Here is a 24798-nt window from a genome sequence, read left to right on the forward strand (position 1 = left end):
CACGTTGCATGACAAGATCAAACAACGGCTGTGAAGGATACCCGGAGCTTACTCAGTAATACTGGAGACGACAATTGCCCATGTTTTTGATGGCAGCATTTGTCATTGTGCAAGTTCCCGTTTTAAAATTTTGCATTTTATTGTGTGCTAACTACGAAAATTATCATTTGTAGTATTAACGAAATAACTAGTCTTTGTGAGGCTTGTCCTCTTCTCCCTGGTCTTCGTATGACACACCAAACTCGTTGACTCTCTTCATATCGACCGGGTACAACCTGCAGACCAATATGCTTTGAATTTTACTTTCAACTAAGCTGAGTCATATGTAGGGCTGACCCTCAGCTTAAAGGGGTTTACAATATATGATTTCGGGAAGAAATACAAACGCAAAAGATGCAAAAGTAATCCAACAGGAAACAAAGATTAAGGAAATATTAGAAGAGTGCTTACCATCTCTGGTAGAAGTAGATGACGAAAACAACGTCGTCTCTGAAACAGGCCAGACGGTGGGCGGTTGGCATCACGATAATGAAAGCAAACACATCATCGATGAATGTGTTGAACGCCTGTAATATGTAATCAAACATAACTTTAGCTATAAACAATGTTTGCAATCAAATGAGAGACGGTGAAGAGAAGGGAAATGACAAGGGAAATGAATGAAGAAAGCAAGCAATAAAAATAAACCTGGGAGGTAGTGGGTGAAACGGAAGTAGTAGGATGAAAAAAAAAGAGTCGACTTTTCTAAAATAAATACGAAGACAAAGATTCTATTTCAAGGGTCCAGAGAGCGATGCCGCCAGAGATGAGCCGGAGAAATTGATAGGATATGTTTCGAAACTACAAGAAGTGATTGACGTTTAATTTCTCCCTTGGCAATACTCAAATTAATCGTGTAAGAGTTGTTATCTTAATCTAACACCAAATTCTCCACACTTATTTATAAGGAAGTGTTTAGCAGCTAGAGGGGAGAATCAAATATCATATTCTGGCTATACTAACCATTGACAAGACTGCGCACAATCCAGGAATACCAACTACATGGAGAAATAGGCAAAGACAAATCATTTAAACCTTAAACTCGCAGGAGTGACTAGCATCTAATTTCTCCAGTCAGTTTCAACGCCGGAAAGTTATGAGGTCACTTGTTGCTGCATATTTCTTAGCAGGGGTTGATGAAGTTGTTGACACTCCATTGAATCGTACAGCAAGCTGCCAATGTGCTCTTTGATCATTGCGACTTTTTCAGCTTTCTCCCTTTTGAAGGTTATCTTGTGATGGGAAAACTACAAGGATATTTCGTCCACCCTCAAGGACGACAGCTTATCGAAGTTGTACAGTACAACCCAGTCAACGTCGTCGTACTTCCAGTTTAGCCGTTCCACTCGCTCCCTTTCAGTCTCCTCTTTCTTCTTCTCCTTGCGCATTTTTATCTGGGCAAGGTGCTCAACATACTCTGCCACAAGCTTTTTGGGGAAAATGTATTTATCTGAAAACTTTCTAATAGCCTCACTGTCGCCACTGACTAGTTCACTTTCCTAAAACAATCGCTTAATCTGAGCTCGAGGCTGGAAGTCGTCCGGCTCACGGCCATCGGTGGGGGTTGCACTCCAAGAGAGATAATGGAAGTTTGGTAGCTTCCCTTAGCATCGCCATTCCGTCTTACGGATGGATAGCATTTCTGTCCTATGATGTGAAGAGTTCCTTGTCTAAATTTTACAAAGCTCGTTTGCATAGCCCTGTTGACAAAATTTCAGCAATCAGACAAAATCTCTAAGCAAGAGATATCCACTGTGCTTATGAGATCATCTTCCTAACTTCTGACGGTGGGCGTATCAAAGCAATTCCGTTTGCAGAAGGGGCAATCAACATCTTCTCTCAGCCGAAAAAAAGTACGATTTCATCAACCTTGCCAATCGACTCCAACTGCCATTCGTGAGGACTGTTAGAGAAATAAAGGAGAGGCTAAAGATCTACTCTTCATCCCCCAAATCAACAGATATTCTAGATAACATAAAGGCTAATGAAATTGAAAGACAGCCATCCTTTGAAAGTATGCTGTGCGCCGACGATGAACTGATATACGCTGCGAGAAAGGACTTCCAAGTGATTGTCCCTTTTCAAGTGGAAAAGGATGGCGTTGGGCAGAGAGGGGTAAAGGGGTACAGCATGTTTCTGCATATATGATGCATTTTCCTGTCAAATTGGGAGGGTATCAGGAAATGTTCTTTGGAAGTAGTTCAAGTGAAAGATGAGCCATGCATGTTGACATGTAGCGCTTTCCCTTGTGCGCCAGCGTAAAGAGCTTGTAGAGAGGAACACCAGCGAGATCCAAATGAGTACTGGCATTACAAGCGCTATAATGGACCTCAGGGTCATGTTTCCGCCAGGACCGTGGCCTCAGTTGCACCTCTTGAATGGGGGCTGCAGAAGATTGTGCAGCAATTTGCAACCATTCAACTTAAAAGTTGTATGACACTGGACGTAGAGAATTGCCATTCCACTGTTCATATCAAACAGGTGAATATGTCCATGATGGAGTATGCTAGATCCTTTGAATTTACCATGAAAGAATCGGTCGAGAAGGCGACACAATGGGCCGCGTTTCATCATACAAGCAGGAAGTATGGTTCCCAAAACCAAAGGAGACCATACCATTCTCTAAAGTCCCTTTGATAAAGCCACTTCCCATCGTTGATATGTCTAAAGCAAATTGCGATATTATGCGGAATTGAGCTTCGGCGTATGGAGCAGCAGTGCGACAGCGGACAGTGCGCCAAGAGACGACCATGGCAAAGCATGGCAATCTCCCTGAGTTTATATGCCAATCACAGCTATTGTTAAACCAATGAATGAAAGCGGACCACCCGCTTCTTTATAAGATGAAGCACAACCAGTCGACATCATCGTTGACCACATTGATAGACATGATAAACTTAGCTGCTACAGTGTTAGTCACGACGATGACTAACCGTATACCTTTTTCTATGAAATAGAAAATAGATTTGAAACAAAAAAACTAGACAAAGAAAGTCGTGAGATCAAAGGAAGCAAACTGTGAACTTCACTTTTTGTGGGAATGTATTCTAACCTCAGAGGACGCAAGACTGACCTAACGGAAACACTGTCGTATCAGTTGGCAGCAGTAACTTCTTTGGCTCATCTTAGTGTCGCCTAATGAAGTGTAGGCGACAGCAAGGAATTTACATGTGGAGACTTCGGTAGGAATGTCTTGTGATGTGTTTCTTGTGTTTGAAAAGTAGAAGTAACGGTGATGACGTTTTTTTTGAAAAATAAATTAGACCAGGTAAATCTTGCGGTGTCGGTGTGTTGACAATATTTATTGCGGTGATGCGGTATTTGTTCTATTTTGTTTGCGGTGTTGCGGTATTCAGAACCCCCCATGCCCCCCTCAACAAAGATTGTCAGTTTCAATGCCATAAACTGAAAACAAAAAAACCAAAAACGAATCGTAATCCGTTTTCAAAATTCCACACTAAAACGAAAAACGAAAATAAAATTTGAGTTTCCTTCTCCTACACAGTTGAAAATCGGTTGGCACTAAGATACACGGATTGGAGAACATAAAGTGAATTCGAATTCTGTTTCCTTCCCGGCGGGGAAAAAATGAAAAACGAAAATGGCAGTCCAATTTCGTTTTTTTACTGCAAAGAAAAACGAAAAACGAAAATAAAATTTGTTTCATTTTCCTATACAATTGAAAATCGGTTGGCACTAAGGTACACGGATTGTTTAGCCTTGGGCTTTTCTTATGCAAGTTCTTCTCTTACAATTAATAATTGCCAGGCGTATCTCAGATCCACCTCAGCCTCATTTGCATAAATTCTTTTGGTGAGCAAAGTTGGTCATGATCTCGAAATTGGTTACTCGCTAAAAAGCGTTCTTTTCATCAAAGTAAGCGGTCAGATAACAAGTGATACGCTGTGGAAGTAAGGTGAGATATTTTTATTAAGAATTCGACGTATTGTTTTATTCCTCACAACGGTCGTAAATATACCCACACAAACTCTTATAATTCCGCCATGACTATTATTGTGCAAAGTGATCATATCACAGCTGGAGCTTGGGCCGCCAAGTGGACCTTGTCGAAAAGACGCACGGACTATAGAATACTCGATCGACCTTGTCGAAAACACGAGCTTGCAGAATCCACACACTCTAACGCACGTGGGTCCTTCGTGCGATTTCACTTGTGATTGGTCGAAATTAAACGCGTGACAGACTCCATAGCAACACAGATTAAGCACACGTGGGTCGCTCCTTACGATTTCAAATGTGATTGGTTGGAATTGGCCTGACCACTCCCTTCGGCATAACGGATTACTTATTGATTAGCGATTGAAACATGATTCGCGATCTCGTGACCAAAATTGCGTCATTTTACTGACTTGAAAGGGAAACGACGAGGTTCGTAACTCGCTTCTCTACCGAAATGCTTTTGAAACTTCTGCTTGCAGGCGTTTTTGTCAACTCTGTGACTGCAAATCTTTTGCCGATCTCCGTGAACCCAGCCAGACAACAGCTCGTGGATAGTTTGGGTCGCGAGGTCTTCTTTCACGGCACAAACGTTGTTGTGAAGTCATTCCCGTGGCATCCTGAAACCGAAGGCTTCAGCGATGGAACGTTCTCCGAACAAGACATGGAACTTCTGCAATCGCTTGGCCTGAATGTTGTTCGCCTTGGCTTCATGTGGCCAGGACTAGAGCCAACGAGAGGGATATACAATGAAACCTATATGCAAGTTATGCAGCGAATTGTTTCGCTTTCCGCAAATTACGGTATTTACGTCCTATTAGACATGCATCAGGATGCATTCTCCAGAATGCTGTGCGTGGAAGGCTTACCGACCTGGGCAGTGAATACAGGGAACGCCAAAGGATTCCCTGAACCGCTTCATGAGCCTTTTGTTCCCGACCCGAAGACAGGAATGCCGTCTGATGAGGATTGCGCAAAGTTTGCGTGGTCAGATTACTATTTTACCGAAGCTACCAGCGCTGCTTTCCAAAATTTGTATAACAATACCGACGATTTGTTGAATAGCTGGGCCGCCTTCTGGGCTGAAACTGCCTTGGGGTTTAAAAGTTTCTCCAATGTTATTGGCTACGAGCTTATCAATGAGCCCTGGGCCGGGGACATCTACGCAAATCCGCTGCTTCTTGTTCCAAAAGTAGCAGATAAAATGAACTTAGCACCCGTCTACGAAGTTCTAAGTAAAGCTATCCGACAGTACGATGAAGAACACTGCATCTTCTTCGAAGGAGTAACTTGGGATGACTTTGGCGTCGGTTTCGACACCGTACCAGGCGGAGAGGTGTATCGAAACAGGAGCGTACTCAGCTATCATTACTACAGCCCCCCTTCTTTATCCCTGATCTTAACTTTTGAGGCGCGGAAAAAAGATCAAGAGAGGTTAAAATGCGGAGGAATGATGACGGAGTTTTTTACCAGCGCTGGAGAGATTGAGCCTATGGTTAAAGCCATGGATGCTGCTGATATGTACCTTCAGTCGTGGATTGGGTGGGAATATAAAGCGTACCACCCCTCCCGTCCTGACCTGAAAGGAAACAGGCGCTCTGCTCTGTGGAATGGGACAGGACTCGATCAAATTTATGTTCAAAACACAACTCGTACTTATCCTCAGGCCGTCGCAGGATATACTGTAAAATTCAGATTTGATTTGTCCTCGAAAGAATTTGTTTTAGTTTATGAAGTATCTGAAACGTGTCACGCAACCAAATCTGTGGTATATTTGAACGAAGAGGTTCACTACCCATCCGGTTATACCGTGGCTGTCACGCCATCCTCTGTGGAATGGTCCTCCGAGACGAAAAACATGCTCACTTTTACTCATCCTACATCTTTGCCGGTTGGGTCTAACGTGGCGATCACAATTAACAAAAAATGAAACAGAGAAAATTCAGTATAAACAATAATCAAGCAATGGTCAATCAATCAATAATCTCATCAGTTTTCTGAGATGTTGACAATGAGACCAGTTCACAATTATGATTAAACAGAAAATAAAAGGCTAAATTCAACTGCAAATTATTTTAGGGTTTTACAATGACTCATTCTTACGTCGTAAAATGCGTTTGTGTTCGAAAAACCGTTCAACTCTTTGCCACAGACAATGTTTCACATATTCATCCTGAAAAATCACTCCCGTCTTTTGCCAAAAGACAACCAAACCGATTTGTTATCTTATAACCAGTCCCTCACTCAATTAATTTCATTCTCATGATAGTTGCTGTAGCAGTGTTGGTAAACACTGTAGTAGTCATAGCAATGATAAAGGGGCGGGGGAGGGCGGAGTAGTGGGTGAAGTACCTCTCTTTCCGCTCAACCAAGTCTGCTTGGAGATCATCCTTGTTGTAGGGCTTCACCTCAGGCCTTTCTTCTCATGTCAGCCCGTGCACGTACTGTAGCCATACTTCCCCTGAGAATGATCCCACATCCGAACCCTTAATGCACTTCGCACAACCGTGTGGACGCTACTTGCTATTTTCCCAGTCTTTCTTATATCTCGTCACACTAGACCCACTCCTACGTTGCATGACAAGATCAAACAACGGCTGTGAAGGATACCCGGAGCTTACTCAGCGATACTGAAGACGATGATTGCCCATGTTTTTAATGGCAGCATTTGTCATGGTGCAAGTTCCCGTTTTAAAATTTTGCATTTTATTTTGTGCTAACTACGAGAATTACCATTTGTAGTATTAACGAAATAACTAGTCTTTGTGAGGCTTGTCCTCTTCTCCCTGGTCTTCGTATGACACACCAAACTCGTTGACTCTCTTCATATCGACTGGGTACAACCTGCAGACCAATATGCTTTGAATTTTAGTTTCAACTAAGCTGAGTCATATGCAGGGCTGACCCTCAGCTTAAAGGGGTTTACAATATATGACTTCGGGAAGAAATACAAACGCAAAAGATGCAAAAGTAATCCAAGAGGAAGCAAGGATAAAGGAGATATTAGAGGAGTGCTTACCATCTCTGGTAGAGGTAAATAACGAAAACAACGTCGTCTCTGAAACAGGCCAGACGGTGGGCGGTTGGCATCACGATAATGAAAGCAAACACATCATCGATGAATGTGTTGAACGCCTGTAATATGTAATCAAACATAACTTTAGCTATAAACAATGTTTGCAATCAAATGAGAGACGGTGAAGAGAAGGGAAATGACAAGGGAAATGAATGAAGAAAGCAAGCAATAAAAATAAACCTGGGAGGTAGTGGGTGAAACGGAAGTAGTAGGATGAAAAAAAAAGAGTCGACTTTTCTAAAATAAATACGAAGACAAAGATTCTATTTCAAGGGTCCAGAGAGCGATGCCGCCAGAGATGAGCCGGAGAAATTGATAGGATAAGCTTCGAGATAACTTTTTCGACGACACTTGTTGCCGCAACTTTTAGCTTTGGATACTTTGAAGAGTTTCAGTCAGGGAAAGAAAAACACCTGAACAGGCTTGGGGCTTGGGGCATCTAGCACCTCATGAAACTGCAGGAAAGGAACGAATCATTAATTCCACGGGAGAATTCTACCGCAACTGCAGAAAAAAGTGCCCCAGAGAACATTAAGACTTCACAATTTATTATTCAATCGTTGTCTGCAGGCCACAACAAACAAAACGAAGTACCTTGTACATAAAAGCTCTCCAAGGTAGATGTGCCACGGACTTAAGCTGAAAGAAAGAATTATGACGATCAGCAATATTCCTGATTGATTTCCACTATCAATAATTCAATTCATGGCCGGCTCGTCTTGATCATGTAAGATCCTACGGAAGTCTCGCTGCTCCTATATATTTATGACAAATTTTCAATTTTCACTTAGTCGGAAGTACCTATGGTTTTTACTTCGCTATGCTCTGCGGTTGGTCTCCGAAACTTCCGTTACTTTTCCAAGCATTCGGGTGCAAAGACCAACCACACTCGCTCCTACTTTGTCACAGTAAAAAGAATGCCCTCTCTTTTCCTACCTACCTTGTAGTTTACAAACAGCTGAGGCAACATGAACAAGAAACCAAACACATAGACGCCTACAAGGAAGACAAACAAGATGCTATCAACAAACATAATAAAAAATACCCTTGTTAGAAGTTGTTGTGAGCTTTTTAGGGAACCCCAGGTCAAATGGAGTTTAACACGTCTCCCAAAACAACTCAGACTACCGAGACGTAGTCACTAAATGAGACTTAACCCTTAAACTACAAGAAGTGATTGGCGTTTAACTTCTCCCTTGGCAATGCTCAAATTAATCGTGTAAGAGTTGTTATCTTAATCTAACACCAAATTCTCCACACGTATTTATAAGGAAGTGTTTAGCAGCTAGATGGGAGAATCAAATATCATATTCTGGCTATACTAACCATTGACAAGACTGCGCACAATCCAGGAATACCAACTACATGGAGAAATAAGCAAAGTCAAATCATTTAAACCTTTAACTCACGGGAGTGACAAGCATCTAATTTCTCCTCACAATATCATCCCTGAATCAAACATTTAGGTCACAAGAATTAAGGAAACGATCAACGAAAGAAGCCCTCGATTATTACACAAATTCTCGCTGTTAGCACCTTACGAAATGAATAGAGAACAGTACGGAGAATATGCGTAATGATGTTAGGGTGTAAAGCGTTAATACGTAAAATTAGACAAGTCCAATACACATTTACTGTTTTCAAAGATCGGCGAGGTCTCCACAAAAATTAAACTTGATTCATTCACCCCTGGCATTTAACAATCCACTTCCCTTTTTTCACTCTACCTTTTTTGTGGTTGGTACAGAAGTGAATATACAGCTACAGCTATCACCAGAGGGTATAGTGCATAAGAAATGTAACGCATGGCCTGAAAAACAAAGCAAAACAAAACAAGAGAAAATAATGAAACAATGCAGCATTCTGTGAAACTCCTAGTATCACATACTGTGTCTATAGCGTTCTAGTTGGTCCATCGAATCTCAATTATCAGCTCACATCCCACAGCTTAACCTAAAATATAAACTAACAATATTTAACATTATTTCTGTGGATGTACAAAGGTAAGATCACGCTCTTGGTCCCTATACGGCTTCCGGAGCTTATCCCGCTTTCTATAGCATGACACGAGAAGACGTATTCATTTTACTTCTTCTGGATGGGGTTCTAATCACTGTCGTCCTTGGGAAGTCACGCAAAGTCCCCTCGGTGGATTGGGGAGAGCGACGCGTGACAGCCAAGAGTACAGCTGCGAAGACAACTAGTGGATCGCTAGGTTATATCAACACTTATTTGGAAATTGGAAAACTACATGTAAGTGTGTGTAGACAATTCTTCATACCTGTACTTCACTGTATGATATTCATCGTTCTGCCTTACCTCGCTGTCAAACTCCTCAGTTTCTTTCTCTTTAGAAGTCCGTTGTCCAAACTTCGAAAGAAAAGAAAAGGTCGCAATGAGAACTAACTCTATCTGCCGAAATTAAGTTTTACTAAGGAAAGAACGTTAACTGGCGTTATTTCTTTAATTTACATTCACGTTGTATAAATCGTATTATCCAATCTCTAAATTATTACAAGTGCTTTGATTGGTCCACTTAGCGGGCCGTGCATTACTGTGTGTGTGCCCGATAAAATTTCAGGTCTTTTTCAGTTGCCAAAATCTCTTGTTATTTTTACCAATTAGTGTCCACTTTAGTGGGCGGATGAAAGGGAAGAGAGTGTGCAAAGAGTCAGTCTTCATTTATTCACCTGTACAGAAGGTCTTGCACCTTTCTCCCATTTGATGTTGACTTTGAATGCTTTGGTAACCTTCCAAACCTTCATGAAAAGAAGATAAGGAAGCGAAACCAGTTAGTATCTAAAAGGAAAAAACTTCGTAGCTTATGCTCATTAGATCTTGACGCTAGAGGGAAACTTAATTTATACCCGCACTCTAGGCTCGATAACCAGCCGCTGTCTTCAAGTTGCGAATTTACCTTTAAAGGTTGAAAGAAGGTACATTAAGTAATCGAAGACAAAATAACTTGAGAAGATTTGTATTTCAACGGGGATTGAACCGAACATGCCAAGTATAGGTCTAGGGGGCACTGCTACCAACACCGCTATGAAGCCACTTGTTGGAAACAAGGAAAATTTTTTTGAGTTGTTTGTCTTCCCTAAAGGAATGAGATCACAGCTAGTAAACATTAAAATATCGTTATGTCACATTATGTTATGCATATTTTTCTGTCAGCTAACTGCAAGTAGTTGTGTAATTAATCATTTAATCAAAAACGTATAAAAATTTTAATTCAGACTGATGAAAGAGCTCGGTGAAAGAGAAGTTAGGGATTCAAAATGCAATGAGTTCAAGACACGAGTTTATTAGGCAACTCGTGCAATAAAAATGGCTTAGGTTCCAACTAGCCTGCGGAACGTGAGTGCTCTCTCTGGTGTTTTCAAGTAAACGGAGGCAAACGCTAGGCGCACGCGCTTTACACGCGTGCCTTTCACGCTTGCCTCGGATTTGCCTCATGATAAATCAAATACTTACTTCAATGAGTACACCGATCCCGGCTGGGATAAGAACAAGTAGACTTGTTTGCTCGTCCATCAGGTACAAGAAGATTATAAATGTGCTCACACATCGCCAAATGACTGGAAAGGGATAGAAACCATCAACATCGTAATAACACAGCATTTGCAAAAAATTTTTATCACTTTACTTTATTAAAATACTTTGAGGCTACTGTGAAGACAGTGCTATAAACAACGATCTTGTTTGGCACTAACACCTATCAGGTGCTACTTCCCGAGTATGCATGTGGAAATAATACAGCCATCAACTATTCATTGATTGTTTTATCTAGACAAATGTGTCAAATAAGCGACAATGGCACAAATTGCCCAATTTTCTGTCTACAAGTACTATGCTAAGCAAAACTTTCCTCGCCCAAGCTTGTCAAGAATAGATGAAACCTTACCGGTTCTCATTGATAAGCCAACCATGCTGTCCCTGTGTTTCCAGTAATTTATATCATTCTTAAAGGCTAAAAAGTCAAACAGAAGCTACAAAAGAAAATAACAACATTTCACACTGCTATCTCACAAATGAACACGATTATTCATGGTTGTTTTCTGTACACATTCCATAAAATTCCGAGCACAGAACGGTACACTGAATCCTTTCCATTGAAAGATTTGATTCATTATTATAAAATTTTAGTGTAGTCATAACTTTTGTGCAAGGCCTGTTCATGGCTCTCCTCTCATTGAAATTTTTAGCAATTAAACTGATTGAGACACCACATGGCAATCCTTTAGGTTAAGGTTCTTGCAACTGTGCTTACAAAAGTAAACATTTGCTCATAACCTTTTAACTCCTGTGAGTGACCAAGACAGAATTTCTCCTTACTATATATATACAATATCATGCAGACAAGTGATAAGAATAAACTTAGATTACTAATAGATCCAATACCAAATTCTCCAAACTAACATAATGAGAATTATTTGGCAGTCAGTAAGGAAAATTTCTAATGAGATATTGGGGGTTAAAGGGATCATGTAAAACTTACATGGAGAACTGTTATTCCAAAGGTAAGAGCCAGAAGAAAGAGATTTGTGTCTGTGAAAATTCCTCTGACATCATCCAAATCCTTGTCAGTAAATCCTTAAATTAACCAGAAACATAAGGTTTTTTTGCACCAACTGAACAATGCTGTCAGTACTTAAAATAATTATATACAATTTTATTACATACATCTTCCCTCTTCAACAAGAAGTGTTGTCTGCAGAAATCTGTCTTGTCTGACAAAATTTTTTTTCTCATAACAAGTCCATCAAAGTATTTCTCACAAGAGTTGTATTTCCATTAAAAATTTGTAAGTCACTGATATATCTGTAGCAGCCAAAAGAAAGTTTTGGAGAATGATCATCCATATTGCACCTGTAATTTTATTCATACCTAAATCCTTCATTGATTTTAATGAATGGTGAACTGATGACCATATACGAAGCTTGCCAAGAGAAATAGGTGCATAGTTTATCTTTAACTGCATCTCACTGCTGCTTTTGTTCACAGGCTGTGGGGAAATCAACAAAAATACAAGTCATGCAGCTCAACTTCACAATCTGTGGAAAATAAATTTCATGTTTAAGCCTATATTCCATTACATTAGTTTGTGTATTCTCTACAATTACTCTTCTTTATACATTTCCTATGGTACTGTCTAGAAGAATTTGTCCAATAATTAAGAGCTTCCTAATGTGGTTACCATCTCCTACATTCTCATAACTTTAGTGTTTGCTTCGGCAATAATAATGTATGGAGAAATTATATGCTAATCACTCTTGGGGGTTAAAGGGTTAAGGTTGTAAATGAGGTGGAAGATTTACTCTGACTTGCTTGGGACACATGCACAATAACCAGGATTTATCCTGATTTCTGTACCATGCATGAAGCAAATTGGATCAATGCTACTCCTTTCTTGGTCTATTTCCAGTCATCCCCAGTGTTCTCTAGATAATTTTTAACAGTCAGCCATATTGGAACAGTGGCCAGTGGTAAACAAGTGAGCACCCAAATGACATAAGCATTTATTCTGACTAACAACGTACCTTAAGATATCTATAAATCACACCAAGCTGGTCTATGTATAGCACAGGAAGGTATTCTTTGTTAGGAGCTAACCTATCAGCAAGAACAACAAAAATGAACATGAGCATTTTGGGGTAGTTTAAGAAGATTTTAATCGACATCACTGATCTGCCATATAGTATACCTGTTTGACCAATTTTTTTTTTTTTACCAAATGTCTTTTCTTCTACTAAATGTCACAGTCTATCAGAAGGACTCCATTTATAACTAAACATAGAGGTACACTTCTGATATACACATTCAAGAATTTTCTTATCTACATTGGAGGAATGTCCATCATACCTGATGAAAGGGTAGATCTCACTGGGAATGGCTTGTCTCTCAAATTCAACTTTTTCATTCAGAACATGAAAATTCAGGATGGGCTTCCAGTGGGTTACTGGAATCTCATTCGAAGTAACACTAGACTTCTGCATAATAACAAAAGTGCTATTGAATTCATCGCATAAAAGCAAAATGAGTACGGTCACTTATATAGTTAGCATCAAGAAGAAGATACAAAACAAACAAAATAACATAATAAATTCTTATGTTTTTCAAATGAATATTTTTTACATGCCAAACAAATTCATTTATCAGACAGAAAGAAGTTTGTTGTGCTTAGAATGTGATAACCAAAGAGAGATCAGATCTGTACAAACTTTAAGATAAAAAATAAATGTGTATAGGCTTTTCACAAAATGGAACACAACAAGAAGACAAACAACCAAACTAATCAGCCAGGTCCAAGAAAACAGTTGATAATTACAGATTGATATATCCATCAATATATTTGAGTCTAACATTACCCGTAGTGGAGTAACTAATTTAATCACTGAGTTAACAACTGGTGGCAAATAACAAAGTAACTTGATTCACCTTTGGTTTTTCCGTTGAGAGAAGGTTAATAGATTCATCTTGAGGCAGTGAATACATTGTCAGAGGAGCTGAGGCATGTGATACATATTCACTCTCAAAAGGGGAAACTCCAGCTTGATAAACATATATGTGAGCATAAAGTGATCCATTGTTTCTTGTTTCATTTGGTATATTTGCATTTATTGATCTGCAAGTAAAAGAATTCTAAATTGAATTTACAATGTATGAAGATAATGACCAGACATAAGCAACAAAGTCTTTTGTCCACAATAGGGAATTCTTCAAAATTTTAATTTTAAGTGATAGGCTGACCATTTCAACAACCTGGGCATAGCTGATCAAAAAGGTCAAGTGATGTTGAATTATTACAGTAAGTGAAAACTTGTTGGTCAGTGTAATTGTCATGTCATGTCAAGTCATTATGCAGTGCAACCCCTTAGATTTCAAATCCCATGGAGAACAATTGTTTGGATCCGTGCTAAGAGATCACAAGAATTCATCAGTAACTATTTTTTGCTTCCATGAAAATTAATAAGAAACTACTTTTTATATATATTTTGCCTTCAAAAAACAGGATGTTCTATTGTTGTCAATGTGAAATGGAACTTGTATATTGTATACTTTTATAACAAAAATAGTCAATGTCATTTGAAGTATCAATGCACTGAAAGCCATAGAGATTACTGAACACATGGGCCATCTCCTCTGGTAAAATGCAATCCACCATGGGAACAATACAAGATGACAGAAAAGGGAAGATAAACAACTGATCTTGCATACAAGTAAAATTAATGTAAAACAAAGGAATTGCTCTACTGCTAAAAATATTAGGGGAGAAAAAAATGTTACATTTGAATTTTAATCCATAAGGCTGAATATGTCAGTGGAAAACTACTTTTCCATACTTACTATTTTGAGAACATGGTAACGACACATCACCAGAATTAATTGTTACCGTGAAATTCTAGGGTTTGCAGTAATTAAAGTTTGATCTGTCCTGAATGGCAAATATTTAACTTACTCTGTGAACTGATTTGATACACTAAAACTATCACTTTTCCAAAGTAAATTGGAATTTCTCTTGTTGATGTTCTGTACTTTTTCTTCAAGTGATGTATAAATTGATATCTGCAAGTATAAACATCAAAAGTTAACATAAATTCAACAAGTTGAAAGAGGCCTGAAATGTAAATGATTACAAGGAATGATTTTCTCCCCAATCTATAAATTTCTTCTAATACTGGGCAAAATAATTTTTTTCTGAACATTGCCAGAGTTTTTACAGTGACCTTTATAATTCTAGTAGTTTTAAATTTTTTGTTATGAAACAGAGTACAATTAAATTTTAAAACCCCAACTGGCTTCTTTTCAAATTTCTTTATCCTGAACATTCATACTGAGAAATATTTTCAAAATATACAGATTTACTTCTAGAAGCAGAAAATTCTCCAACTGCTGTGTACTCCTGACCTACAAGATGAACGTCTTCTACTTCCCTACTCCCTCCTCCCCCCCTTTCTTTGGGATCGTTTAATGAAAAAAGCTTTTTGATATCGAAGAGAAAGTGAAAGGGGCTTTATCCCACAAAAATTAAAGTAATAAGAAATAAAACTTCAAATATCAATTTTTGGACTAATTACACCGTGGAACAAAATGTTCTCCCTACAAAATGCCACTTAGCTAACTTACCTCTAACTTTTTGTCGATAATACCATGAGGTTTAAGGCATTGCCTTGTGCCTCCCTGGCACGTCGGCACGTGAAAAAGGTTATAAATAACATAAACACTGTTAACTATATATAATCCGAAAAGAATTAGAACTACTGTGGTGACAAAACTCATTGCGAATGTAAAAACAACGCCAGTTCATCAATCACGAGGCCATCCAAAGTCTACCATTTCTCCGGGTCATTGAAAAATACGTCATGTACAGCAGAACAAAGTGTTTACATCATTCATGTAAGTAAACTTTAAATGTCGTTGTCCTTGAGTGGATTGAGCTCCTTCTTCGTTGGAAGTTGCTTCTAAGTCCAGACTTGATTTAAATGATGAATGCAACTTCTGCAAAATTTTCCGTGATTTTTTTAAATTATTTTATCTAATCATAACTGAATTGATGACGTCTACCTCACAATAGTTTGTCAAACATCTGGCAGTGAGCCAAAAAAAACGCCATAAACGATACATATGTCCTTCTTACCTTTGTAAAACACAAATGGTAAAGTAACCCTCAAAGAATAATTTACAGGGGAACTTTTCAAAATACGCACAGGAAAGGTATGACGGGGTGACCTTCAAGAAGTTGTAATCCCAGATTTCCTTGCGGTCCTAGATGACGCAACGAGTCGCGCGAAGCGAAAAAAAACAACATGGCGGCTGGCAGTAGTCCTTCTTCTTCGTCTTCAAATTCAGACACAAGTCAACAAGTTGACCGAATAGCTCTCTTATATCCTAAAGTTAATGAATCAGAGACCCCTCTACCTCGATCATGGTCTCCTAAAGACAAATTCACTTTTATAGGGCTTTCACAGAATAATCTTAGGGTGCATTACAAAGGTTAGTGAGATTTTATGTATTTTTGTTTTCTTTCTTTCACGGGCTCTGAATTCCATCCTTTTGGAAGCTAATTCGAAAGGAGGTACTGTTTTGGTTTTATAATTGTGTGTACTGTCTTTTTCTGACCTAATAAAACGGTTCAGAGACGAAATGCCGCATCGATTACCTTTGAAACGACAGAAGTGGTTGTCTTGTGCTATTTGAAATTCATCTTTATTGTTTGCGCTTTATCATCAAAATTGAAATTTTCCCTGTCGGCGGTTTGAGTTTTTAAATGCAAATTATTTTCGATGGATTACGCTCAGCAGTAGAAACATTTGCTGCTGTAAATTTCAAATTGAAATTTTGTTATCAATGAATAAAATTTGAAGACGGATGCTTATAAGCGCAGATTATTTTTTTACTTGTAAGCTTAAACTTATATTGTTTACTCAATGATGGAAATGACTTTGCTTGGACTGAGCGAACGATAACGCTTACTATTGATGTGCATGTCTTTTCAGGTGTTGGAAAGACACACAAAGACGCGGCCTCGGTTAGGGCTACGCATTCGATTCCAGCGGCCTGCGGTATTTATTATTTTGAAGTCAGGATTGTTAGCAAAGGACGCGATGGGTAAGGAATAATCCCGCCTAACTAAACTATCTGTAATAACATAGCGTTTGAATCAGTTGTTTTCAAGTTATTTTTCCGGATAATGTTTTTTGTGTCACAATTAGAACATATGCACAAGGTTTAATTGCATTTCAGGAAGATACAAAGTGAATGCATGACAGTAAATGAAGGTTTGGTGGTTTTTTTCAAGAAGTTTCATTTTTATTTCGGCAGTAGCGTGAATTTTTAGTCATTTTAAAGGTTTTTGTCCCACTAAAAATAAAAATTAAAAGTTCCACAGAAGTTGTTAACAAGATTATAGTCCAATTCTATATTTGCATAATTATCCAGACTGAACACACTGTTTTCACTGGCTCAGAAAGGCAGTGTTTAGAATGTGGTGACAGATTGTAACTGTTGTATTTAAAATTATTAAAGGGCAAAGTGATTTCAAAGTGGTCTGATTTTGCATTTTCTATTTTTAAGGCTAGTATGATAATATACCTGGAATTTAAAGGAAAAAATAATGCCACCCTATTTTAAATAATTTCAAAGTACAGAATACATGTAGCCATATTTGATCAACACCTGTAAAATGAAACCACATGTATATTTTTGGTGCATATGTATTTTGAAATCCCACCAGTTTGATTGAAAGCTAATATGATAGAGATTGTTTTTTCTCTAGATTCATTGCACACCCACTGTAATAAGAAAATTAATTATTTTCTTTGGTTGTAAGTGACATTTTCCAAAATTGCCTAAAATCTTTCATTATATGAAATCTTAGGGGTAGAATTTCAACAGCACCAACGAGTAATTCTATGAACCTCTACATATGTATGTTTATAAATATATTTAATGTCTCTGGAGCTATGAATATCCCAATTCACCTTTTTATTGTAAGTTAAGAAACAGGGTTAATTTGTTTGAAACACTCTCTCTGGAATCTCATACATTCATACATACATTCACTTTAGAGGGGTTTTTTAGCATCAAAATCCAGAAAACAAATCTCCCAATTTCTCTCCAATTTTTGCCTTTCTTTTCTTTCAAATTCATGAAAAGGAAAATGCTTAAAACCTGATACAAAATAGGTGAGTGCATAACAGAGAACATTTGATTATTGGTGTTGATTTGATTTTTTGCTTACAGCTATATGGGTATTGGATTATCTGCACAAGGAGTCAACATGAATAGATTACCAGGTAAGTAATAAAAACTTTGATAGAGAAAGAGTATTTTTTCATCATGGTGCTTTTTTTTTTTTTTTCGAAGCCATGAAGTAGTCCCATAGTGTTTTTGAAAGTGGAGGAAATTAACCTGATTCTTTGTTCCCGGCTGATAGGTTGGGAAAAGAATTCATATGGTTACCATGGAGATGATGGGCACTCCTTCTGCTCATCCGGAACAGGAAAACCTTATGGTCCAACTTTCACAACAGGAGATGTCATTGGCTGTGGCATTAATCTGATTGATAACACATGTTTTTACACAAAAAATGGAGTTAATCTTGGTAATGTAAACTCAGCTGTTGCACTTACGTGTATAAGTGTGTCCTATAAGTGTGTCAAACATTAGTTGTTTGTTTGGTTGTTTCAATCAGGAACATATTTTACAATCAAGGGGGTCATGCTATGTCTTTAACCCTTTAACTCCCAAGATCTCATTAGTAATTCTCCTTACTGTCTGCCATATAGTTCTTCTGATGTTAGTTTGGAGAATTTATCCTAATTAAGATTTTTTCTATTCTCATTACTTGTCTTCTTGATATTGTATTGATATTGTAAGGAGAAACTCTGTCTTGGTTACTCATGGGAGTTGAAGGGTTAAGGGTAATTTTGTGAGAATAGGATCTTTAACTGTCCAGGTGCAACAAAAAAATTCCTAAAAAACTCGAGGACTTTGTATGAATTTAAATATTTCCTCTAGTCTAATTTGCTATCATATAATTTTGTTCACTCGCCCACTCACTTACTTTTTTTCACTGGTTTTACAGGAATTGCTTTCTCAGACCTACCTGTAAGTTTTTTAAGTGTTATTTTTTATTAATTGCATTCTTGTTTTTTCATGTTCTTCTAGTGCAATTCTTGGTTATTGTAAGTTACATATACATGTGCATATATCCAGATTAATAAGAATTTATTGTTAAAATATTACAGATTGTATTTCTCACTCAAGTCATTTCCTTTTAATTGTTTGTATTTCTAGGCAAACTTATACCCAACAGTTGGTCTTCAAACACCAGGAGAGGTAGTAGATGCAAATTTTGGGCAGCAGCCTTTTGTCTATGACATAGAAGAAGTCATGAAGGTATATGCTTGACTTACAGTATAATGTGATTTTTATTAAATTTACAAACACTCAACTTCATTCATAAGGTGTATGATCTATGGGAAAATTTGACAATTTTTTACTTCCATTCTTGTTTCAGTAAGTTTCAAGTCCATTTTTTCCAATTTAAACTTGCTCTGAAACTTTTTGAAATTGTACTTATTACCATCTAACCAGGCATTCGTTTTTATCTTTCTTCCTTTTACATGTTTATAGGAAGTTCATGCTCGGACAAGGCATACAATACAGACATTCCCTTTCACAGACAAAGAGGGCTTATGGCAGACAACACTGCAAAAGTAATCAGCTTTAATTAGTGCATGAATTGTACAGTATACCCCCTAACTCAATCTTGTTTTCATTGTACATATAATAATAAGAGCAGTATAAGAAACCTACAAACTCAGTGGAGGTAACTGCTGCATTTCCAGTTTCTTGCTGAAGCAATCATCCACTTTTACCACATGCTCACCTGCTGCCTCTTTTAGCAGAGTCCATGCATATTAAACAAACATTTGTGTAATCAAACAACTGTCATAATACCAGTGTGGTGCTCTACTAAATGAGCCAAGAAACCACAGAATGGCAGCCAGGGCATGCATTATTCTTGCTCATTCAGTCACTTTCCTACTGCTTCTTATGTCCTATGGCATTTAGGGTGGCATAGACTTCTCTCTTTTGACTCTGTTCAATCATGTCACATCCACTTTAGAGTTTGTCACTTCTCCTGTTGGGAGTGAGCTTCTCTTCGTGTTTGCATAATATACACAGAACAAACCCAGTAAGTGATTGTTTTTTGTATTCTCTTATCATTGTTAGGATTGTATCAACGTACTTGGTTCATCATGGCTACTGTGCTACTGCTGAGGCTTTTGCTAAGAGTACTGGACAGTCATTTACAGAGGAACTGGCTTCGATCAAGAACAGACAAAGTGAGTCAACAGTTATGCAAGACAGACCTTTAAAATATGCTTGTTGAATTGTTGCAACAAGCAAGTTTGAACTGATCAGTATTAGTAAACTATAAGATAAAACAAGGATTGATGCTGAGCCAAATCAAGATTATGGGTTTCATAGCATCTTTTGAATCCTTGTTTGGTTTGCAAACTTCCTAGATTTTGTTGCAAGTCTGAATGTTATGATCATTATTAATGGGGCTGTTTATTCTAGTACATTCAATGGAATAACTTTGTCTCTGCAGGAATACAAAAGTTAGTTCTGGCTGGCAGAATTGGGGAAGCTATCGAAACAACACAAACATTATACCCAGGACTCCTAGAAAGAAATCCAAACTTGCTTTTCCTTTTAAAATGCCGGCAATTTGTGGAAATGGTTAGTGGATGTGACAGTGATGTACGACCTGCAGCCCATAGTCCTAGATCTAGTCCTAATGTCAGCCCTTCGCACTCATATAGTGCAGCATCAATTGGAAGTGTTGCAAGTAGTTCTCCTTCAGCCACCAACGGCTTTGTTGCAAATGGCACATGTATAGACAATGGATTTGAAGCTGATAATGTACAAATGGAAGTTGAGGAATTTGAAGAAACATCAAGCAATGGTGTAGTGAATGGAACAGAAAAAATGGATGAGAGTGATCATAGTCCTAGCAGAGGTAAATGAGTAGTGTGAATATTTAGGTTTATGCCAAATTTTTGACCCTCCACATCAAAACATTCTTTAGCAAGATCTGTTTATCTGCTTGGAATACTGTACTGTACAGTAACTTCCATGAAAATGACCCAAGCATATTTTCAAACTAGTTTGGCTTCTCTTTATATAGGATTGTTAAAATCGTCATGAGTTCAATCAGCAGTGACCTTGACTTGCAAAAAAATTAGGATAGTTCAAATAGAAGTTGCATCAATAGAAATACTTTGTTTTCATCTATTTGAGCAGTCAGTGCTTTTTGTTTCTTCAGATTCCACTGGCAGACAAAATTTTTGTCAAAATAGAACTGTGCTTGAAAAGATTTTAGCTTTTGGAAGAGATTTACAAACTATGAGTGTACAATTGAGGAGAGAACATGGAAAAAATGAGACAAATAAGAAGACTCTTCAGGCAAGTCAATTCTGTAACTTTGTGTTTCCAATTTTATCCCTTTATATATTTAAATGTCCAGTTCAACAACATTGTTTTTAGCATGACAATTGAAAACTGTTTATATTTTTCAGGAAGCATTTAGTCTTTTGGCTTACACAGATCCTTGGAGCAGTCCCGTGGGGTATATTTTAGATCCTGTACAGAGGGAATCAATATGTTCATCTTTAAATAGTGCTATCTTAGGTAATTTTGGATAATGTTTTTACACACTCATATTATTAAAAGCTGCATGTACATGACAATGTTTTAATGACAGTCCAATTATGGATGTTTTGACAGCCTGAGAAGAGCTTGACCTTCCACAACATACGTAGATAGAGGTACTCAGGTTAAGAGGTGATAAAAATTGAACTGCTGAAATAGCTTCTCATGTCTAATGGTGACTTCTGCTCAGGTTGTGGAAATCTCAATTGCCATTGTCAACAGCTGTGTGATAATATCTTTTAACTTAGCATAACTTTATGCTTAGCATGAATCCTTTTCTTTTCGGTGTTGATAAACACATGAGCAAATATTTTTAACTATTCATAAACCTGTATATTCATTGACATTGAGCTAGGGATAAAGAAATAGTCCTACCTGAAGAAAGATTTCATTCATCTGTCACAAGATTTTAACCCAAAAAAATTAGTTCACTTTGTAGATTCAAACCTTACCCTCAGATTTTTCTATCTGGTGCTGTATCCCTGAGCAATAAAAATTGTTGATTATATGGGCCATATACATCTGTACATGTACCAAGTTCATAAGTTATGTGACAGAATTCCTACCTTACTCTTTCAGTTGCTTTCTTACGGCATGTTATGTCCTATGGCATCTATGGTAGCATAGACTTCTTTCTTGTGACTCTGTTCAATCATGTCACATCCACTTCAGAGTTTGTAACTTCTCCTGAGCTTTTTTTCATGTTTGCACAATATGCACAGAAAAAACCCAGTATATGATTGTTTTTTGTATTCTCAAATCATTGTTAGGATTGTATCAATATACTTGGTCCATCTTTAGGATCAATGTTCTTTAGTCTTACATATTAACCCGGTATCTGGCCTAGCTCACCATCAAGTTTCCTTTAGCTCCATGGTAGAACAACAGAGTACCAAATCCAAAGGGGCAGGGTCTGACACCTTGTTGTGGACTTGGATTTTTTCCCTTTCTCCTAACCTCTTGTTATGAATGTTTTAAAACATTTTAATTCTATATTCAACCAAGCTTAAATTTACTGTCTTTCTAAATCCATCGATCTTGTTTGCTTTCAGATTCTCATCACTTGCCCACAAAACCCCCTTTGGACTTAATTCTGGGACAGGCTCAAGAATGTTTGAAACTCATGTCAAAGATTGGACTAGGAGCATGTGCATTTGCTAGTGTTGAAGAGTACATGTAACATACAAATGTGGGGCAAATGTTTGGTTAATCTGTGGATGAAAGTACAATGTTTTATAAAAGCTTAAAATGACTCAACATAAAAAGTCATTGTACACTGTGTAAACATATCATCGAATGCATTACTTACCGGTACTTAAGTTTTTATCAAAATGGTGGTTATAAATTTACATGTAGGCAGCATTTTCTCTGAATCTTAAAGTCTTTTATGAGTAGAACCAAAAAATTACATTGTGTGGTATCAATAATCTTTTCACACCCACGTCCAAAGACACTTGTATTGTCTAAATTAGATATTACAATTTTTACAGAAAGACTCATAGTAGGCAACCAAGACAGTTTTCATTTCCAAGACTGTTAACAGAAATCCTCAGAATTGCTTTGAGATTGTCTCCAGAAGTTTACACCACTAGCTCAACCAATCATTCACTGATAGAGTAAATTGTGACTTATGTACTCTCCTTTTGATATTTTCCTCTGCCTTTCTTACCAGAAATGATATCTTAAACTGCTAGACTGTTATTGCACTGCTATACTGTTAACCTACATGTACATCCAATTCCTTATTTTTGGGTTATTAAGGGGTAAAAGAACCTGAAACATTGTTTGAATTTGTAATTTGCTATAGGGGTTTATTTTATTTTTTGAAATATTGTAAAAATTCTGTAATAACTTGACAGATACACAGTCCTGTATATTAGTCTTGTTTTTTTTTTTTGGGTTAGTTTTGCATTGCACATCTTGCAAATTGTCATTATTTTTGTAAAGTTTATCATGAAAATTATTTGGGGTTAATTAGAGGGTTTGTGCAGGACAGCAATAGGGTCATGCACGGTTGATGTCAAAGGGTACAAGTTCTACAATAGGAAAACCATGAACATCTGCTTTCTGATATTCTTTTTCCCTCTAAATGACTGATTTAGCATTCAACTGCTATTAGTTTGTATTACAGGAGTTTAGAGTGACATATTATTCTCTAGTTCTGCATTGTTTTAGAGTATAATTCTACTTCTCTAATCATGGCACACCCTCAAGATGGTTGCCTAAACAGCTCAACACAGTTCTTTTACTGGCTAATAGCCAGATTTGCATTTGTAATGCAGACTAAATCGAGATGATATATTGCATATTAATCAGAGGTATTCTCTACTATTAAATATCTTTCCTTTTTGTCTTTTTGTTGGTGAGTTTTTACAGAAAAATCTGTTTGACAGTCAAGAAAAGCAATTTTGAACTATATACTGTATATTACTTTTGATTAGTGTAGGGGCTAGGTTCTGTTTTCATAAGTGTGTAAATAAACTATATAGATTTTACTTTTTTGTCTCACATTATTCTTGTTGCACTCAGCACAGTTTGCCTCTGACAGATAACCTTCATAAATGAATAAAAGGGGGTAAGTTTCTGAAGAAACTGTGGTGCTGCGTCGCTGAGAGAGTATGGCAGGTAATTTAGTGTTTACAACTGAGTTGAAAACATATATTGGCTACCGTAAAGAGTGCAAAAGCTGACATTTCAAGCAGTAGCCCTTCGTCAATCGCTCTGACAAAGGGCTAACACTCAAAATGTCAGCTCTTTTACTCTTTACGGTGGCCAGTTTACATTTTCCACTTGTTGTTAACACTAAATTATCAGATAACCTTCCTAATTTGCTCTTGGTGTTCACCTGGTCAAAATGGTCAACAATACTGTATTTCAAAGGTTGTGCTCCTTGCCATAGCAAACTAGAGCATACTTGAAGGAGTAGCTAAAGTTGTATTTTTGTTGAAAGACTTAAAATGTAACCAGAGTATACTGAAGACAAGGAAGCTCATATAGCATATCAAACATTTGTTGAGTCTGCAAGCAAGCTCTCATTCACACTGTGGCTTGACCAGCAAACCCCCAAGATTCAAGTTTGCAAGCAAAACAAGGGTGCAAAGAGCCACAACCCTCTTAGACATTTCCCTCACTTTGCTGGCTGGCTTGAAATGTGTGGGCTGCTCTGCTGCTAATGTGAGACTTTTGGGTCCAAAGATGCCACGTTGAAACAACTGGAAAAATTCATGGCCTTGAGAAATACAAGATCCTTTGTAGAACATATGCTCATCAAAATATAGGAAGAGAAGTTTTCATTTTTATTCAATGTCTTTTCAAGATTTGGACTAAAATGTTAAAATGAATCGGGCCTGAAAAAGGATCATGCAGAACCCCATGACTTTGCAGCCACCCCAATGAGACCTTGGATCCACTTCATAGAAATGTGTTTGAAAGCATTACTTATCTTTCCGGAACAATGGTTTGACTTTCAGAGGAACTAAGGGTGGTTGCACATGGTTAGT

The 24798-nt window shown here is 37.6% G+C and overlaps 3 protein-coding genes across 4 annotated transcripts; 2 read left to right on the forward strand and 1 right to left on the reverse strand.

The window, feature by feature from the left end:
* The first annotated feature begins 4183 nt into the window (after positions 1 to 4183).
* On the forward strand, positions 4184 to 6058 carry LOC131771883 (endoglycoceramidase-like). Its single transcript, XM_059087748.2, has one exon. The coding sequence runs from the start codon at positions 4454 to 4456 to the stop codon at positions 5924 to 5926; it is 1473 nt and encodes a 490-aa protein (XP_058943731.1). The 5' UTR covers positions 4184 to 4453; the 3' UTR covers positions 5927 to 6058.
* On the reverse strand, positions 5955 to 15408 carry LOC131771882 (lipid scramblase CLPTM1L-like). 2 transcript variants are annotated; one of them, XM_059087747.2, is made up of 17 exons: positions 15200 to 15408; positions 14532 to 14638; positions 13511 to 13697; positions 12935 to 13062; positions 12613 to 12685; positions 11960 to 12077; positions 11571 to 11665; positions 10977 to 11061; positions 10547 to 10650; positions 9763 to 9831; positions 9392 to 9442; positions 8800 to 8882; positions 8399 to 8433; positions 8013 to 8068; positions 7667 to 7711; positions 7016 to 7131; positions 5955 to 6840 (listed from the first exon to the last, which is right to left on the reverse strand). In XM_059087747.2, exons 1-17 carry the CDS (start codon positions 15350 to 15352, stop codon positions 6753 to 6755), a joined length of 1593 nt encoding a protein of 530 aa, XP_058943730.2. In that variant the 5' UTR covers positions 15353 to 15408; the 3' UTR covers positions 5955 to 6752. The 2 variants fall into 2 exon arrangements, with proteins under 2 accessions (XP_058943730.2, XP_066020208.1); XM_066164111.1 differs by lacking the exon at positions 5955 to 6840 and having other exon boundaries at positions 7038 to 7131; positions 8399 to 8435; positions 8801 to 8882.
* Positions 15409 to 15866: 458 nt separating this feature from the next.
* Positions 15867 to 23793, forward strand: LOC131771881 (ran-binding protein 9-like). Its single transcript, XM_059087745.2, has 12 exons — positions 15867 to 16066; positions 16570 to 16681; positions 17816 to 17868; positions 18009 to 18176; positions 18660 to 18682; positions 18872 to 18973; positions 19211 to 19293; positions 19814 to 19926; positions 20196 to 20606; positions 20913 to 21056; positions 21170 to 21277; positions 22351 to 23793. The coding sequence occupies exons 1-12, from the start codon at positions 15880 to 15882 to the stop codon at positions 22476 to 22478; spliced, it is 1632 nt and encodes a 543-aa protein (XP_058943728.1). The 5' UTR covers positions 15867 to 15879; the 3' UTR covers positions 22479 to 23793.
* The last annotated feature ends 1005 nt before the right edge of the window (positions 23794 to 24798 follow it).

The sequence above is a fragment of the Pocillopora verrucosa genome, chromosome 3 (assembly GCF_036669915.1).
Source record: "Pocillopora verrucosa isolate sample1 chromosome 3, ASM3666991v2, whole genome shotgun sequence".
In the NCBI taxonomy this organism is placed as follows: Eukaryota; Metazoa; Cnidaria; class Anthozoa; order Scleractinia; family Pocilloporidae; genus Pocillopora; species Pocillopora verrucosa.